Source organism: Astyanax mexicanus, chromosome 13, assembly GCF_023375975.1.
Source record: "Astyanax mexicanus isolate ESR-SI-001 chromosome 13, AstMex3_surface, whole genome shotgun sequence".
Classification (NCBI taxonomy): Eukaryota; Metazoa; Chordata; class Actinopteri; order Characiformes; family Acestrorhamphidae; genus Astyanax; species Astyanax mexicanus.
This window is the reverse complement of record NC_064420.1, coordinates 33,062,877-33,081,715: the sequence shown is the minus strand read 5'-3', so window position 1 is coordinate 33,081,715 and position 18,839 is coordinate 33,062,877. Positions and strand designations below refer to the sequence as shown.

At 35.9% G+C, this 18,839-nt stretch overlaps 1 protein-coding gene across 3 annotated transcripts in view; it reads right to left on the bottom strand.

Annotated features, from left to right (window-relative positions):
- The window catches only part of nfascb (neurofascin homolog (chicken) b), a 31,485-nt gene extending 13,193 nt beyond the window's left edge, over nt 1-18,292 (bottom strand). Inside the window, exons 1-15 of one of the 3 annotated variants that reach the window (XM_007249977.4) lie at nt 18,182-18,292; nt 13,060-13,129; nt 9,128-9,276; nt 8,907-9,012; nt 6,759-6,949; nt 5,837-5,959; nt 5,509-5,679; nt 4,340-4,451; nt 4,036-4,220; nt 3,395-3,526; nt 2,316-2,459; nt 2,101-2,212; nt 1,833-1,996; nt 633-780; nt 414-538 (exon numbers count right to left, since the gene is read on the bottom strand). In XM_007249977.4, coding sequence (XP_007250039.3) covers nt 414-538; nt 633-780; nt 1,833-1,996; nt 2,101-2,212; nt 2,316-2,459; nt 3,395-3,526; nt 4,036-4,220; nt 4,340-4,451; nt 5,509-5,679; nt 5,837-5,959; nt 6,759-6,949; nt 8,907-9,012; nt 9,128-9,221 — 1,807 coding nt within the window. In that variant the 5' untranslated portion in view covers nt 9,222-9,276; nt 13,060-13,129; nt 18,182-18,292. Of the gene's footprint in view, nt 1-413; nt 539-632; nt 781-1,832; nt 1,997-2,100; nt 2,213-2,315; nt 2,460-3,394; nt 3,527-4,035; nt 4,221-4,339; nt 4,452-5,508; nt 5,680-5,836; nt 5,960-6,758; nt 6,950-8,906; nt 9,013-9,127; nt 9,277-13,059; nt 13,130-13,234; nt 13,411-18,181 lie in introns of those variants that run through there. The other 2 variants (XM_007249979.4, XM_007249978.4) reach the window with 2 other exon arrangements.
- Between the last annotated feature and the right edge of the window lie 547 nt (nt 18,293-18,839).

Below are 18,839 nucleotides of genomic sequence, written 5' to 3'. Positions count from 1 at the left end.
CACGCTTGACCAAACATACCAAAATAAGTATTACCAGATCCAGAAAAGCTAGTGTAGCAAAAACACCCGAAAACACCCTTAAGGCATCTCCCACCATTACGGTTTTAAGTCTAATCTAAAAAAACTACTTGTACTCTCAGGCCTTTCAATGTTTGTAGTTCTGTAGTTCTAATGACTTATCTGTATGTCTGGGGTTAATCTAAATCTGGTTTGCTGATGCTACTTTTATTTACTTATCTTATATCTTATTGTTGTTACATTTTATTGTTCATACTTCTGTATTTTACAGCACTTTGGTTGGTCCTTGTGGTTTTTAAATGTGCTTTAGAAATAAATTTGACTTGACTTGACTTAATGTTCACTATATGCTTTGTTTTTGTGTGTGCGCATATGTGTGTGTATGTTCTGCATACCCATCACAGTAAGTTTGGCGGATACACTGACGTCCTCCACTTCAGTCTTAACTCTGCAGGTGTACACGCCCTCATCCCTCCTGTACACGTCAGCGATGGTCAGAGAGTCCTCGTCCTTTGTCATCCTGCATATAGAGCACACACAACACGGGTAAGTCATGAATGTTAAAATGTGACAGTGACATTTCAAATCCAGCTTTTGTAGATGGATGCATGTACCTTCTACCTAAGATCAGGAACTTTTTGTCCTTGAGCCAGGTCACAGTCACGTCCAGGGTTGAGTCAGTTTGGAACTTACACTCAAAGCGTGCCAAGCTCCCCTTGATCACGATCACGTTATGTGGCGCACGGAGGATTTTGGTGGGCTCTGGAAGAAAACGTGTGTTAATTGAAATAGAGGGGGAAAAATAAATGTATTTTTCTCACTGAAATGCGCATTGAAAAATCCTTTATTTTCCCCAAAATCATCAGCGCGCCAATTTTACCTGTCAGGTTGTAAGGAGCAGTAAAGCCCCTTTGCTGAAATACAGCGTTATAAAAAAGTTTCTGTTCAGTTCTCCAGCACCGAGACTCGAGACTAGAGCAGTATTAGCATTAGCCACTAACTGCGCTAAGCAGCTCTTTGGCCATGTAGAGGTGAGTATTATCGGCCTGTAGTCTGCTGGTAACTCTGGCTAGCACTGCTGAAGCAGCATTAGCCACTAACCGTGCTAAGCACTTGCTTTTTCACCATTCAGAGTTGAGTATTATGGAACTGTTGCCTGCGCCTGCGTGTTTACAGTACTAAAACAAGCTACGTGGGACGAACCACTAGCTACTATAGCCCTGGCTTACCGAAACACTCAGGGTTCTTCAGTGTAGCACTGACGGATTTAGCGTTTAACTGTGGCTAGCCTTAGTGGAATTCTGCAACTTTAAGCCTGCTGTAAATAAACAGAAGTTCTTTGCTCACCCAAATAAACTGTTTTCAGGTGAGAAATCTGCATAGATTTAGAATTAGAAGGAAAAAATGGTGACACCCATGTGCCTAACTAGTGTCACATAATGTGTCTTATAATACTGTTAAAATAGATAAAATACCAGAAAATAGACCAGAAAATAGATAATTGATAGGGCTCCTTATAATCCAGTGCCCCGTACAGTACCTAATATACCCAGAAGGAAATGTTAGATTGCAATGTAAATTAGAAACTTGACGGATATGGGTCATATTTATTGAGCTACACATATAGAAGTAGTAACGCAACATGCCAGAAATGTATTTATGGAGTGGCAGAGGTTCTTAATGGTGTCCTGAGATCTACCATTCCATGCAGCTCAAATATTCTTGCATATTTTTTGGTAAGGATGGATATGTAGGAATAGCCTGTGTGTAGCATTAGGTAAAATTCCATAATATGGTGTGTAACACTGGCTCACCTTTAACCTCCAGCTGTACATCCATCTCCTCTCTCCCAATGACATTGCTGGCACTGCAGACATACGTCCCTTGGTCCTGGAGTTTGGTGCGCCTGATCTCCAGTGTTCCATTGGACAAAACTTTAAAACGACCTCCCTCTAACGAACCCATCCCACCTTTAGACCTACATACACATATACATATATAAAATACAGTACATATAATATAAACACATTTATGTAAGCAACCATTTTTGTGATTTTCCACAGTAATTTACAGATTAATTACCATCGCAAGTCTGGTTTTGGGGATCCAAAATATGGACAGTGCAGAAGAGTCTGACTACCTTCTGTCACTTTAACCAACTGATTTCTAAAGCCCAGCAGTCGAGGCTTCATGTCTAAAAAAAGATACATGAAAAAGATACATGAACATCAATGATGAACAAAAATGAACAGCTATAACAGGTTCTTTACACAATCCTGAATGTTTATATATCTTACCCATGACTGCGAGAAAGGCATTGGCCAGTATGTAGCCATATGGGTTGGAAGCATTGCACTGGAACACAGCTGAGCTGTCTGGCACCACAGAGCGAAATGTGAGAGTGTCTCCAGATACCTGTCTGTCTGCACGCTTAGGAGCATCTGGAAGAATAGCACACAAAAAAAACCTTTATCTATAGATAGACAGATAGATAAATCACTAGATGGACTGCTAGCTAGCTAGATGAATGGATGGATGGGTTGTATTGGATGTATTGAGAAGTTAATAAATTAACCAATAGACAGACTGACTAATAGATGGACAGACAATTAGAAGAATGGATGAATAAAAACCAGGCTGAATCCTCCCTTGTTTAGTTAAGCTTTTGGTAATTATGGTTATGTTTACCCTTAGATATAAGCTGCAGAGCCAGAGGTTCGTGGACATAAGGAACTGTGGTAAACTGAAATGTTGGAGCTGGACAACTGTTTCGGAGTGCTCTTGTGTCTGTGTTACCTTCTCGCTCTTTCTTTTAAGTTACGCGGAATAACTCACCTATTAGGAGCCAAGAGTTTTTACTGAAATGGGAAAATTAGCTTGCTGGTGTCACTCACCATTTTGACCCACCCCATGCAGTCTGCACCAGTTTTAGCTTATAATCTTTTAGATTTTATCAATTGTAATTTACTTTTTCTGTAAATAATTTATTACATTTCTAAACTCTTTTTTTTTGTGATTTTTACTCTTAATATTTCATTATAATTTTAATAGTTTATTTACTTATAGTTTATTTACTTATAGTTCTACTTTGATTTTATTAATCTCTCTTCATTTTTTTATTGTACCTCTTCTTCTATATAATGCTTGGCTACACTGTAAATGAGGGTCACCCTCAATGTATTTCAAGTTTAAATAAAGGTTGATATTTTAATTGTAATTTTATAATGAATCGATTATAACATGTATAGACAGAAAGTTACTGGAATAAACAGAATGATGGATGGATGAATAGATGGATGAATAGGAAGATCAATGCAATTTACCACTCAGAGGGAAGGTCTGGGTGATCATGGTAACACTCTGTAATGTCTCTTACCCTCAATTGGTTCTCCATTAACTAGCCATTGTATCCGAGGTCTGGGAATTCCATCAGCCTGACATTCTATCTGCCCACCATCATCTCGAGAAAGAACCAGACTTTCCGGCTTCTGGACCCAAAAGGGAGTCGCTGCAAAAAAGAGAGAAAAAAAGTATTAGAGCGAGTGATATCTAACGTTCTATATGTGTACAGAGTAAAAAACATTTAATAACAGGCTATACTAGGTTTGTATTTGATAACGGGCCTGTTACAATAATTATATTATCGATATATTTCGACTTCAGTATTACTAACTGTGTTAAGTAAGTAAAAAATAGCCAATTGACATGAAAGAGCCAGTATATCAACTTTGTTTAAAACCATGTTTTTTTTTTTTTTATATTCATTTAAATGTTTTATATATTTCAAATGTTTTATATCAGTGTCTGAATGTTCTTCATAATTAAAAGTAGCTCATTCTTCTTTAAAAGGGTATAATTGCATTATTATGCTATTATATTTTCACTATATCACTTATAAAGACAATAATTACTTTAATTGCAAGTATTTCTGGATTATAGTATATCATCCCCATTTTTTTTTTTTCGTGACAGACCTAGATGATATAAATATATATAGTGATAAATATATGAATTTACATTTAACTCTAACAGTGATGATGTGGTCCAGGTAGCCCATTCTGTTGCTGGCAGTGCAGATATATTCTCCTCCGTCATCCATAGAAATTTTCTTAATGCGCAGAGTTTTATTGAAGTTCTCCAGCTTCATCCCATCCATGGACAACGGTTCCCAGTCTTTAGTCCATTTGATGGAGGGAGCTGGACTAAGACAGCAGAAAAAAACAGGAACCAGCTGAGGATCAGTGCAGGGTTCAAAAATATCTAACTAAAGATTTCAACATTTGTAATTTTTTCAAATACAGATCCATAGTAAATGACTCACACTCCAGAAGCAAAACACTCCAAGACAAGCTCCTCCCCCAGCATGCCGATCTGAGAGCTGGCTGTCCCTTTGGGCTTCATGAATTTGGGAGCAATCTGAGCTGCCATACGAGCTGAATAGTGAACAAACCAGCATCAGAACATGACTTCAACTTTCAATTAGCATGTAAGGTCAAATAAACGTTGATATATGTTAGTGGGTCAGTACCAGCTTGTAGGAGGAATGTTCTGGGCTGGACAGTTCTTGATTCTTGAGGCCATAATCTGGACCTGCATTGTGTTAGACAGTTAGAGGCAAGTAATCATACGTTATCTGCAAGTATGCTGGCATGCCACAAGTCATGGGACAGGAACAGGAACTAAATTCATGACGCATAACCTTTGCCATGTCCTAGAGCTGCTAGAGCTGCCTGTTTGTTTGCACAGGCAGTTCTAGCCAAATGTCCATGGTCATGATTATTATCAACCACTGTGTGTGATGAGCAGTGCTGCACCAATGGCCACAGCAAGAGAACTGGACAACGGAGAGGAAATGTAAGTGGAGTTGGGTCCCGAAACTCCCTGGCGGTGATTAGTGTAACCAGCCACACCTGTCCAGCACTCCATATAAACCCCAGTCAAACCACTCATACAACACATTGTATGACTTGAAGAGCCACTAAACCATAAATCATATTTTTTTAATAAAACATGCCTGTCCTGCTTAAAAGTTCCTAACCTTTTATTGCAGTCATTGTCTGCCTGATGTGTCCCTGTACTTTGGTATGCAGACACATCACAATATGCAGATCAGTCAATCAATCATGAGGTCCAACCATCTGCGTCTCAACCCCTATCAGAGGCACACTGCTGCTGCTGCACCTCAGCAAATTAACTTTCCCTCCCGCCCTGCCTCTCTAAACCCATACATCACCCAATGCCCCTCCCAAACTACCCCTCTCATTTTTTTAGCCTTTTTTCAAATTTGAGCTGCGGGTGGAGTCAGCTAAAGTCAGGGTGTTTGGTGACCCTTTAATCATACTGTTAATTGAAGCATTACAAATTACAAACCAAGCCCAGCAAAAATCCTAAGCTATTTTTTAGGATCCCTATACCAAGCTTACTGATCATTTTTATGCTAAAGTTTATAAGAAAATTTCTTTGAAAAGTTCTTTTGAGTTTTTTTCTCACCTGTGTGCACCTGAAGGATAAGAGGAGGTTTCTGCTGGATGGTGTTCGAGTTGGGGAAGCGAGCTGTGCAGACGTAGTTTGTGAGGGCATCCTCAGCGACGATGCTGGAGAAGTACATGTCTCCGTTCTCTCCCATTGATACTCTACGGTCCTGCCGGATTGGTACCATCGCTGCAACGACAGAAAAAGAAAAACATGGAAATAGAGTTTAGTGCACTTTATTTGACCTCTGTTGAATTTGGTAAAACTGTGTGAAATGACTCGACACTGTTCTGAACTTTGTGACTGTGCCCATTGTTCTTTCACAGTGGAGGCAGTTGGTGCTCACAGCTGTTCATCCAGTAGGTCTGGGGTTTGGGAGGGCCAACTGGAGGATTACACGGCAGAATAAGAGGAAGCCCGACAAACACCGACACAGGCTCCAAATACTCCTTCAGCCACGTACGAGCCTCTGTTTAAAACACAGGAAGACACAGAACAGAGGATTTATATTGAATTATAATAACATGTATTTTAAATCTATATTCTACATATTTTAGTTTGTTTTTCCTGAGATCCAATTATGTTGTTTGTGTGGGATTAGTATCAATTTTAAGAATACTATTATAATGTCAGCTTAATTTTTTTTTACATTTTAATTACTGTACATTAAGCTAAATAACCCCAGTTCTGAGTGGCGGCTCTTCATTGACCTCATTTAACTGACTAAAGTTTCCTGCCTTGCCCTTTTCCTGTATTTTCAATTTTTAGAACTAAATTGTTACTATATATATATATATATATATGGAGAGAAAGTTGATTACTATTCGCAGGGTGAGGGAAGTCTGTTTATTGGTTTACTTTCTAAGGTTTTAATATGTTTGTAGCGTATCAGGAACACTTTTTAGTTTAAAATACAATAAAAACACAACTTTTTGCTTTCACTTTTAGAGGTTACATCAAGCTTAAATTAATAATTAGTTATTTTTTTATTAGAATTCAGTTTTTCAGGACATGAGCACTTTGACATTTAAAGATCTTCCAAACTATTTGCACACACATAAAAATAAAGTTGACAAAAGTTGAGGGGTTTCATAAAAACTTTTCAGTTGATGGTCATTTCAAACAAAATGAGATGTTTAAGGAAGGTTAAAGAACCTGCTGAAGTGACGATTCTATTCCAAATAAAAGATTTTTGATCATTTGTCCATATTTGAAATAGTTTAGACTGAATTGTTAACATGTATTAAAGCTGTACTGCTAAGACTTACTGGAGACACGTAAATGAATATGACTGGACACAGCCGAGCCAAACTCATTAGTAGCTGTGCACTGGTACATGCCCTCGTAATCTTCAGGTCGTCCCCAAAAGAAAATCTCCAGCGTGCCAGAACGTCTCTTCATAGAGACCTGAGGGTCCCGCGCCACGTTCAGATACACTCCATCACGTGTCCATGTGAAGCTACAAGAGCAGAGAGACGAATTTCAGATTAAATTAAATTGCATTTGTACTTATTGGGGGTTTACAGTAATACCACAATTCTATATACACATGTATGAGCAGTAAATAATGCATTTGAAAGCAATTCATGAGCATTTATGAATAGTTTTAAGGTTATTATGGGTCTGAAAATGTAAGGAAGCCTCATAGATGTCTAGTCAAGAAGACAACTGTTTTACATATAATATCTACTTAAGTAAAGTTCCATTAAGGGTACCTGAGAAGCTGCATACAGAAACATCTTGAGTTATTTAAATGTAAAACCCCAAAACTGTTTGGTAACTAGGGTTGCCACCTTTCAGAAATTAAGATAAATGACACCCACCAAATAAATAGATAGTAACAAAAATATATTTATAAATACATATATATTTTACAGTACAGGCCAAAAGTTTGGACACACCTTATCATTCAATGGGTTTTTTTATTTCATAACTATTTACATTGTAGATTCTCACTGAAGGCATCAAAACTATATGAATGAACACATGTGGAAATTTATGTACTTAACAAAAAATGACCTGGCCTCCACAATCACCGGACCTGAACCCAATCCAGGTGGTTTGGGGTGAGCTGGACCGCAGAGTGAAGGCAAAGGGTCTAACAAGTGCTAAACACCTCTGGAAACTCCTTCAAGACTGTTGGAAAACTGTTGGAAATTTCAGGTGACTACCTCTTGAAGCTCATTGAGAGAATGATGCCAAGAGTGTGCAAAGCAGTATTCAACGCAAAGGGTTAAAAAAATGTATTATGTTTATTCATAGTTTTGATGCCTTCAGTGAGAATCCACAATGTAAACAGTCATTAAAATAAAGAAAACGCATTGAAAAAGAGAAGGTGTGTCCAAACTTTTGGCCTGTACTGTATATATGGACATTTATGGAAATAAAGAACAAATTGCTTCACATATTGGTACAATATGGGACGCAGCATTTAATAGCCAAATAAAAGGCGTTCTGTATTTTACAGAACAGGTGGAAACCCTATTGGTAACCTTTTTGTCACACATTAATTACACTCCCAAAATTTACATGCATCCAGCTCACTAGCTAGCTAGAAGCTAATTCCAACAGCAGCTTCAGGAGAATACACTGTTACCTATTTTTTGCTTCCTCTATTGTTTGAACTACAGTATGTAGCTGCTCTGTACTACACTGTGTTACTAATTCTGGATAAGTAAGCCAAAAAATGCTCTAAAACTATAAGCTCTTATTTTGACACTGAGCCTGACTAGAGCCTTTGCCTGACCAGGAACTGTGACCCAGAGCCTGGAGAGAGGCTGTAGAAGCTAGCCGGGTGCTAGCTGGGTGCTATGCTAAAGGCTAAACCTACCTGACCCTACATTTTCTTAAGCTAGCTAACCAAACACTGTGACAACTGAACACTGAGAAAAAATACCGATAGGACAGTAACACTGGCTGGTAAGTCTCTGAAAAAATTATACAAAAGCCAAACAGGATTAGTTTCTCAGGGCTACATCTGTAAAAAAAAAAAAAAAAATCACATTTCTACTCAGAGATAAAAATCTTTCATCCGGACTGCAAATGAAAAAAACAGTAGGACCTGTGAGGTAGCTTCAGTAGCTCCTTCTCCATTTCCACTTCCTGTTGTGTTTACGTGGATCTCTGTGGTAATGCGCTTCCAAAGTGTAATTATGGTGTGTAACAGTGGACAAATAGCTATTTTATTAAACGCGAGGTGATGAAAATGCGTCCGGATGCAAATAAAATCACAAAAGACCCCCCATAAAAGATAAATTTACCCCAGGAACCCCTGAGAAACTAATCCTGTACAGATGCAATGCAAAAGTCTCACACATTAGGCCTATATGTATCTTACTGTAACATACAAGGTCATTAAAGGTGCTAAATTGTTTACAAATATATATTTTTAAATTTTCACATTAATTGTCACATACACAGGAGGAGGGTTTCCAGTGGCCTCACACTCCACTATGATGGGGTCAGTCGGCTCCACGATGTGATCCTGGACACTCTGCTTGATTATCATAGGTGGCTGTCTCACTATAAATAGGGTTTTTACACAAACACACATTAGAAGCAAAGCCACTGTAAATATGGGACAAAGTCTTCTGAATGAATATTACACAGTGTTACTGTATAGCTGAAAATGGCTCACCATTAGGAGGGATTTCCATTATAGAATCCACTCTCCATATTAGCAGGAGGAGAGTGAATGTGGCCAGAAATTCCCACCATCTCTCAGTCCTCATCTCTGTTCAGACCAACCACCACTTACACCACCAACTCACTGCCTAGCAGTTCTGACTAGAAAATAAAAGTCATATTAAATAATAATAAAAAAGCCCAACAATTGACCAAAAATAAATAAACGTAGCCTACACATAACTACACATAATATAACAGGTCTCTCATAGTAAATGTCAGTTTTAAAGGCCCTAAAATCAAACCCTCCGGGAAAACTGTTATTAAAATTATAGTTGTATCAGCATTAGGATTAAAAACACGATAAACCAAATATTTAAAAGATTAAGATTAAGCTTAGATAGAAAACTGTGTAATAAATTCCATTATGAAACAATTAATTATCTTTAACCCTTTAGAACCCGTATGTATGTAATATGTACTGTTATACTTAACATATAGCTTCATAGGTCCCAATGTAGAAACTCAAAGAAACATTGTGTTTTAGCATAGTCAAAACTTTAAAGTAAGACAAGTCATTAGAAAGAAAACTACATATTCCAACTAGTATTTGTGACCCTGTATTTGTGGGTAGTATTTGTGACCCTGTGTCATTCCACAGCACACAAATATGACCATTCATGTGTGTTTTATTCTTGCACTGAATATACTGTATGCACATCTTTCCCAGGTGCATGACTGTAGTGAATAACTTTGGTTATGTGACCGATTACTGTACATTTCCCACATAATTTCATACAAAATCAAGAAAACTCTAATTCCTTTCTATAGTGCAGCTCAGTAGAAAATAAATTAAAATTCCAGCATCTTATGGAGCCTTAAAAATTATATCCAAACTCCAATTTTAATGGTAGAGTTACATCCAACATTTTGGTTTACATCACACTTGGACATTTTATCCAATCATGCACCCTGGACAATACTGTAACCAGTATAAAACCGGGATATAATGGCAAGAGTTGTGAGCTTCTGGTAAATAATAATAATAAAAACATATAAGGAAATCGGAATTGAACACAGTTCTCAATGCAAAATATATCTACTAATCACCAGGGATGAATTCTCAGAAAATGTATATTGGCTATATAATACACTGGAACATATATACTGGAATAAGATTAGTTAGATGTTTAATTGACTTGATCTTCCATGAATTTCATCTTATGCCTTGGCTTTTTACACAGCCCAGATTCATTAACAAAAATTGCTTTATACACTCAAAATCGGTTGGATTTAATGTATTTAGTTATGTCAACATCGTTTTGTTAGATATAATTAAATCATATTATTAAGATAAAAAAAAATAACCAACATTTCTTAATTAACAGGTCTTTGATAGCTATAAATCTGACCACCGTAAACTCAATAAAATGTTATTTCTTTTGCTTAATTTTGTTTAATGACAAATGAAAGACAAAATCTTACATTCTACTGATTTAACTCACTTACATAAACATAGCTTTTGCATCTCTGCTATAGTAAAACCAAAAAATCATCATAGATCCATAGTTCAAAATTTCCACGACTGCATTTCATCACAATAAGCCGAACTGACTCAAGTTTCACTCACAAACACACATGTAACTTAGGTGTAAGAAACCTGAGTAAAAAAAAACAACAGGGTGGGATTATTGGTTTTGAGTGTACATTCAATGTACTACCAAATTCTGCAGGATGCTGATCATCAGTGTTGGCCATGTCCTCGGTCAGGCCTTGCTCTTTCCAGAATTAGCATTCTACTCTCTACAGAGCATTCTTCTACGTGAGACTTCAACACCACAAAAGATTTAGAAAAACTTCTGTCTGTCTAAACCACAATCCTCTTAAACTCTCCAGTGTGACGCCTCTGCTGAGATCATACTCGTAGGACGAGTTTCCCACTATTTGGCATCCTCAGACCTTAGTCAAGAAATGAGCTGCCCACTTCATTTAGAATCGCTTCCTTCTGGCACAGCTTAAAAACTAATATCGTAAAACAATGATGCCATTGAATCTGCTGCACTTTTTATATAGCTAAATATGTAGCTATATTGTTCAAGCTGTTATTATTACATTACTAAAAAAGAAGCTTGGAATACTTCTCTTTTATGTAAGTCTTTAGAATGTGTCTATCTATTGCCTATACACTAAATCTCTGTAGATATAAGAGCTAAATAAATAAATAGTAAAAATAAATGAGCCACAGAATGACCAGTGTTTGATAGCTATGTAAAGAGAGATTTGTAAGAGTACATAACCTTTTTTGAATTGAAATATTCAGTAAAGTTATTTTCCTAAAAAAATAAATTATATGGGAGTTCTTTTGATTTTATAAACTTTAAAAAGTTCTTCCTGCATGTAAATCTCATTTTCAAAAGGAAGGATATTTTAGTTTGTTATTTTATTATACTATTAATGAAATCAATGTTTATGGTGCCTTTTTTATTAACAGTGTAAATATGTGCCGTGTTTCTTAATCTATTTAACCTTTAGGTTTGTGTAAACATTTTGTCAATGAAATCTTGTTGTCTTTTAGTGTTGATTTTTTGTTAGAAATGGGCAGAGTATCCTAACTCACTACAGAAGATGAATATTTCCAAAAACAGCTTGATTAGTACTGTACCGAGTACATTTACTGGAACTTCTTAGTACAGACAGAATCTATCAGCATAGAAACATCAGTTCTAGCATTAGTTCTTCTGTTTTTAAAAAACATTCTGGTTCAAAATAAAATGATGAGTATCAATAAGTATGAATGCTCGAAATCTAAACTTCTTACATTTCTTTATAGGTTCCTTAATAAAGGCAAGGGTTCTGTAACAGTTAGAGTTACATAACTCTAGAGAATCAGAGAATCAGCTGAATGCTTAAATGGTTGAAGAATTTGTCAGATTGGTGGAACATCTATTGTGGTTGTCTGTTGTTTCAAGCCTTATGATTTATTTTCATTACTACATAGAATCTTCTTGCTTTGAATACAGAATCAATCTGATTTTAACAATAAGAGTCCACCACCAAATTACCAAATTCAAAATTTAATCACAACATTTAGTAAACAGCACATTCATGTTTTTTTCTTATTGTGGCCAAATAAATGTAAATATTTTAAGGTTAAAATCTTGATGTGACATAAATGACAAAACAACCATTTATTTATATAATTTATATAACTTATTTTAATATTTTGCAATAGAAATGGTGTCAGAATGAGTAAATTGTAAAACATTTAATCAAACCATTTGAATTGTTCAAATGATTGGAACAGACCTGTAGAAGCCAAAGATGCACTTTTAAAAGGATCAAGTTTTATCTCAAGTACTAACCCAGCACACCTACATTCTGTAAATAATGTGAGATGAACAAACATTCTCACACACTGTCCTGTAATGATGCTATCAGGATGTTCAGTAAGTGTCACTTAGGGACTTGTGACTTTTGGTTTAAATTAGTACAGAGTACAGAAGAGAATAAATCCAGCATTAGAACTTCCTACCTCCAGGCCTTAGTAAATAGTAATTTTACATAAAAGTATACTCCTTACTGTAGTTCCCTGTGAAGCACACGCTCAAAATGTTCTCCCTTACTAAAACAGTTTGAGCCATCTGAGGCCAGGTGGGAACTCACTGATTAATGATTATCAATTCCTTCAAGAGAACATGGCAATCACACAGAAGAACCAAAGTGAATAGTACTAGGAACGTCTGAACAGTCTAATACTTTCATAAATGTTAGTTAACAGATGCTGTACACATTAATTACTACATAAAACCACAATTATTTGATGTGTTAATCTTAAGTAAGCAACAACAGCCCTAATACTTTGAACACTTTTACGTATACAGCATTGTAACTGCTAACATCTGTTAACTGAACAAATGATAATGAGTAAAAAGGATAAATGCCTACCAGTTTAAACAGAAGCATTCAGAATCCAGACACACAGCTGACCCATCTACATCTCCAGCTCATCACAGTGCTGAAAAAAAAGAAGATCAATCATTATAGCAAATGTAGAAGCCTATAAAACGATTCGACAAGCAATTCAGATCAAGTTCAACACAGTTCAAGTTAAAATTGCTACCTCCGATATTAGTATTCCTCTTGTGTAATTATTGATTATATCAATGTTCAGTTATCCTTATTTCAGTGTAATCCCATCATAGATGCCCATCTCGATCACGACCAACATTAAAAACAGCATCAACACAAACAATAGATATCTCAGCAGATGCTTCCTTCACTGTACTCCACTCAGACTAATGCTCTCTGTTTGCAATTGCAATTCTTATCCACCCTATTCATGTGCCATGAATGACATGCCATCCCCCACTCTCTCCCTCTCTCTCTCCCTCTCTCTCACTCCCTCATTCTCACGTGAACCTCTGACTGACAGATGATGCAAATACTGATTGATATCCTCTTTATTTGACAGCCATGGCATTTTTTGCTTTTTTTTTTAGAAAAGTAGGTTCTTAGATTATAAAATAAGAAAAATAATTCTACTATCTAACATCTGTCTTTATTATCGGGAGAAGAAATGAATAATTTACTAATTATTAAATTTTTAAGGTCAAAGAAGAAAAGGTCAAAGGCTGATTCCCATGATCAAACTTTTTTATTTGTACTCATTTTCAGAACAGTCAGAACAGCTCTCCTGGCACACAAAACCGCACGCAGCATAAAAACTATGTAGCATTCTTTTTGATCATGACATCAATGTGTAGGCTGCATTGTTTGGTTTTGAAAAATGAGGCTGGCGCTCTGAATGAAATGCTTGTTTCTCTCCAAAAAATTAAAATGCAGCAAAAATCCCATGATCCCATTTCTAGAAAACTGCAGTGCTATTTGCTTTTAGATGAATAGACATTAACCCCATTATGCTCTGTGACTATTAATACACCCTAAGGGTTACAATTTAATTTTAGGGTAAAATATTTGTGATAATGGGAATGTTTAGTTATACATAAACTATATATACTGCGCTGAAAAAAATTAAAAGACCATTTAGAGAAATGTATTTGCAGAAAATGAGAAATGGCTGAAATAACAAAGAAGATGCAGAGCTTTTAGACCTCAAATAATGCAAAGAAAATCAAATCAATATTTGGTGGAATAACCCTGGTTTTGGCATGTTCTCCTCCACTAGTCTTACACACTGCTTTTGGATAACTTTATGCCACTCCTGGAGCAAAAAAATTAAGCAGTTAGCTTGGTTTGATGGCTTGTGATCATCCAACTTCCTCTTGGTTACATTCCAGAGGTTTTCAATGTGGTAAAATCAAAGAAACTGATCTTTTTTCCAGAGCTGTATATATAAGGTTTAATTTCTTAAAAAAAAAAAACATATGTTTTTGCAGAGCTCTAGCTGCCTGTCTTGATTACAAAGAAATCGGTCACTTCTTTGGTTATTGATTTCCATCAAGAAAGCTCTCCCATCAAAAAAACCTGTTCCATTCACCCTTAATTCATCCTACATGCAAAGCAAAGCAAACTGGAACCACTATTCATTCTAAGAATTTAAAAAAGAGCAACTCTACATCTTCTAATATCTAATAACTACGTTAATGTTATGTATTTGGTGACATTCAGGACTATACCCCAAACAGTCCACCTTAAATCCACCCTTAAATAGTGAAAACTGTGTGAAACCTTGGAGGAAAAACTCAGAAAAACGTACCTCAACCCTAGAGACGCATTCCTATCCCACACTTTTGCTCGTTGGCTGACAGAGAGAACAATTCACTGTGCGTCCAGCTGTAGGCTTACTGTACATGAACCTTCTGTAAATACTGCCTGTGAGCAAAGAGATAAACTCTATTCCCTTTATTGTTATACAGTACAAAATACATTTCAGGGCCTGGGATGGATAGATATTGCATTTTCAGTATTATTTTAGTATCATAAAACAAATATGACAAATATGATATTATCACGAGTGTCATTGTTGTTTATTGGTCAGATTATAACTCATCATAATTATATAAACATGCAAAAGTAGTCTTTCACAGTTCGTCACATAATGTAGCTGTATAAACACATGTTAAATGCATGTAGTTTCTGAAATAATTAAGATTTGGAATTGTATGATTATCATTGGAATTTATACTAGAATTAAAACACATTTCCTGAAGACAATGTATCAGGATGAACCTGTTTTTGCTAGGTGGTTGATCTGCTCAGCTGTTTTTAGATATATGTTATGGTGTTGCTAGATGAATATTATGGTATCCCAGGTGCTAGCTTCAGAATTGCTATAGCACTGAATAATAATAAGTGGTTAATAAGTGAGGTGCTATGTTGTTGCTATGTGGTTACTATGAACTTGCTTAGTCTTTAGTTAGATGTTGCATTTGAAAACCAGTCACAAAGCAAAAACCATAGGTTCAATAAAAATCTCTATACAAACCTGGGGAAAGTATCCTAGGACATAGCACATCATTCTTAAGAATGTTCTTAAACTTACAAACATATACAAAAAAACCTTCATAGCTAATGTAGTACTTTTACTCATTAATCATTTTGGAGACTAAAGCCCTATCCAGACAGGATTTGTTTCTCAGGGGGTCCTGGGGTAATTTCCTCTTTTATGGAGGGGGGGTCCTCTGAGATTTCATTCCCGTCCGGATGGATTTTTATTTTCTGTGTTTCTGTTTTTCACTGAACTCTGTGATCCTCTGGTAATTTTAGTCACATCCAGACATACATATCTGAGTTTTGTCACCTCACGTTTAATAAAATAGCTATTTGTTCACTGCCAAACACTGTAATTACACTTTGGACACGTGGTTCCACGGAGATCCATGTAAACACAACAGCGAGTGGAAGTGGAGGAGCTACTGAACGTGATGTCATGTGACCGAGAAAGCTAAAAAACTCACTGGTCCTCCTGTTTTTTCAATTGCAGTCCGGATGCAAGTGTGAAATATTTTTCACAGACGTCCCCCTGAGAAACTAATCCCATTCGGATTTTAAAATCCGCTAAGATTAATCGTTATTGGGAAACGCACGTATGGAATCCACATTCAGACCAAACAAACTAAAAATGGAATAAGTTAGAATAAAAAAGACTCTAAATCTGATCAGTAAAGTCAAATATAGTTGTATTGTTTTGCATTCTGCAGTCATCATTAAAACATTCCCAATTCTGCGCTAAACCACTGCAGTCTCTATGTGGTTAAGACCAGTTTTACTTCAGGAATAAGACAATGAAAAAAAGATCAGTGTCATGGCAGAAGACAAAAAGCTCTTGGGTTACTGAGCTACTGAGCTGAAGCAGAGGAGTGATCTAACCCTGCTGATGGTTCCAGGCCCTACAGTATCCTGGGCAGCAGGCATGACATCAGTGGCGGGGCAGTGCCATGCACCAGACTGCACAGCACCGAGCACAAGCGCTCAATGAGCCGTTTCCTCTGAGTACAGGACAACAAGTCCTCTATCCTCTCAGCTCAGCCACATCTGCCCCCGCAGCACAGCCCTGCAGGAACTCAGCCCCAACTCCACATGTAGAATTACGCTGCTTACAGACCACCTTAGCATAGCCTTACAAAATATATCATACAAAATGGCAGGGATGGAAAATATTCACGTATTTACTTTAAGAATTACTTTGAAAAATTTGTGCTTCCTTTTATAATTATTATTTAAAAATAAAATAAAAAATACACTTTTTTATACCTTAAAAAAGCAACAGAATCTCATAATTTCACAAACAAAAAAGAAACTTCTGGCATTCTATACACATTATTCTACCATCTAAGGTGAATAGCATGACGATATTGTTTATTGTTTAGACTATATATCCTTATATACTGTATTTCCAGACCTTCTGTAAACTGATATCTTATAAAACATATCACAGCTTTTACTGCCATAATCACATTTATTCCCTCATTATTCAAAAAAATGTGGACAAATATTGAATTTTCTTCACCCATATAAAATATACAGCAGTGTACAGTGTATGCAATGTGTTATTATTAATACTGCAGTTGTTATTGGATTGTTTACTATTGTCACACACACACTGAACACATTGGTCAGGAAAAAAACATGATTAATTATGTCATGATTAATTACTGATAATAATTTATAATAAAGTATAAATTATAATTCATTATAATATTTAACTTTTAATGGAGCATTTCTATTGGTCCATTCATCAATTCACTATTATATCGTTTATAAAATACTACAGAAACAAGAACTTTGTAAATGTAGTAATAAATTACATGTATGTAATTGTGGAACTTTCTAAATATCAGAAATACTTGTAAATATAACATAATAACACATTTCAAAAGTTTTTCGATAAATGTGCATATTAAGATTTAGTTAGAAATACTTTTTTTTTTTTCAATTTTAAGATATAAGGAAAAAGAGAATTTTGCAGATTTTAGCAAATATAAAAATACATGTCTTGTAAAATGTGTTTTTAATGTTAATTTATTCAATACATTACAAAAATACTACTACTACTACCACTAATAATAATAATAATAATAATAATAATAATAATAATAATAATAATAATAATAATAATCAATCAATCTTTCCCAGGATTTGAATCCTCTTAAATTAACTTTTAGCAGTAACCTCTGGCAGCTTTTGCATTTGTATCAACCAGCCCCTAATGAACACTAACATTAAGACAAGGGGACACAGGTATTTAGTAAGCAGGGCAAAAGATGTCAGTTGTGTACAGTATCTCTCAATAAACCAATTCTGCTGGAGACAATATCAGCCCTCCTCCTGAAGCCCACACAAAGCAGCTGACTCACAAACACATCTCCCGCAAAGTCAGAATAAACGCCATGACATCAGCACGCACTACAATGTATAACAATGACAGCTAGCTCTTTGTTCACACATGATGACACATCAGAAATGACACATCTGTGTCTGTGCGTTATACTTAACCTCAACACTTAACCTCAACACTTAATCCTGAACTTTGACTTAAACTGCATTTTTTTTTTCATTTTCTATAAACATACCATAGAAATATTATATATTAGATTATTCATCTTACCAGAGATGATGCTCTAGTGTCCATTTCTCAAAGATAGGCTAGATCTTCAGAATCATACTAGTGTGGATGAATCTTGCCTGAGGTCCAGCGGGAGTAGAACTTATTCAGACACACTCAGAGTCAGGGCGGCTCTACACACACACACACACACACACACACACCAAACACACACACACACACACACACACAGACACACACACACCAAACACACACACACACACACACCCTTTATGTCCAAATGTTTGCAATCACCCCTTCTAATAAATATATATTCAGCTACTTTACGTTGCACCCATTGCTGATACAGATGTGCAAATACAAACAGACAGGAAAATAGAGATAATTACTCCAACAAATTACTCCAACAAATTACTTACCAACAAAATCAGGAAATTACTTTTTTTAATAGAGGAAATAATGAAGTAGGTGTCGCAATAGTTTTATTTATATAGTGTTGTTCCTATAATTATTATCAGATTTGCAATATATGGACTCAAATGCACTAAATGTTATATTGAAAGTGTTTTAGCAGGATTTTTCAGCAGGGTCAAACTTTAGTAGAATATTTTTATGTTCCAGAATTAATTCAGCCTCATCTGGAAATTTGACAAAACTGAATTAATAACCATTTTTCGAAAACTAAATTACATAGCATTCC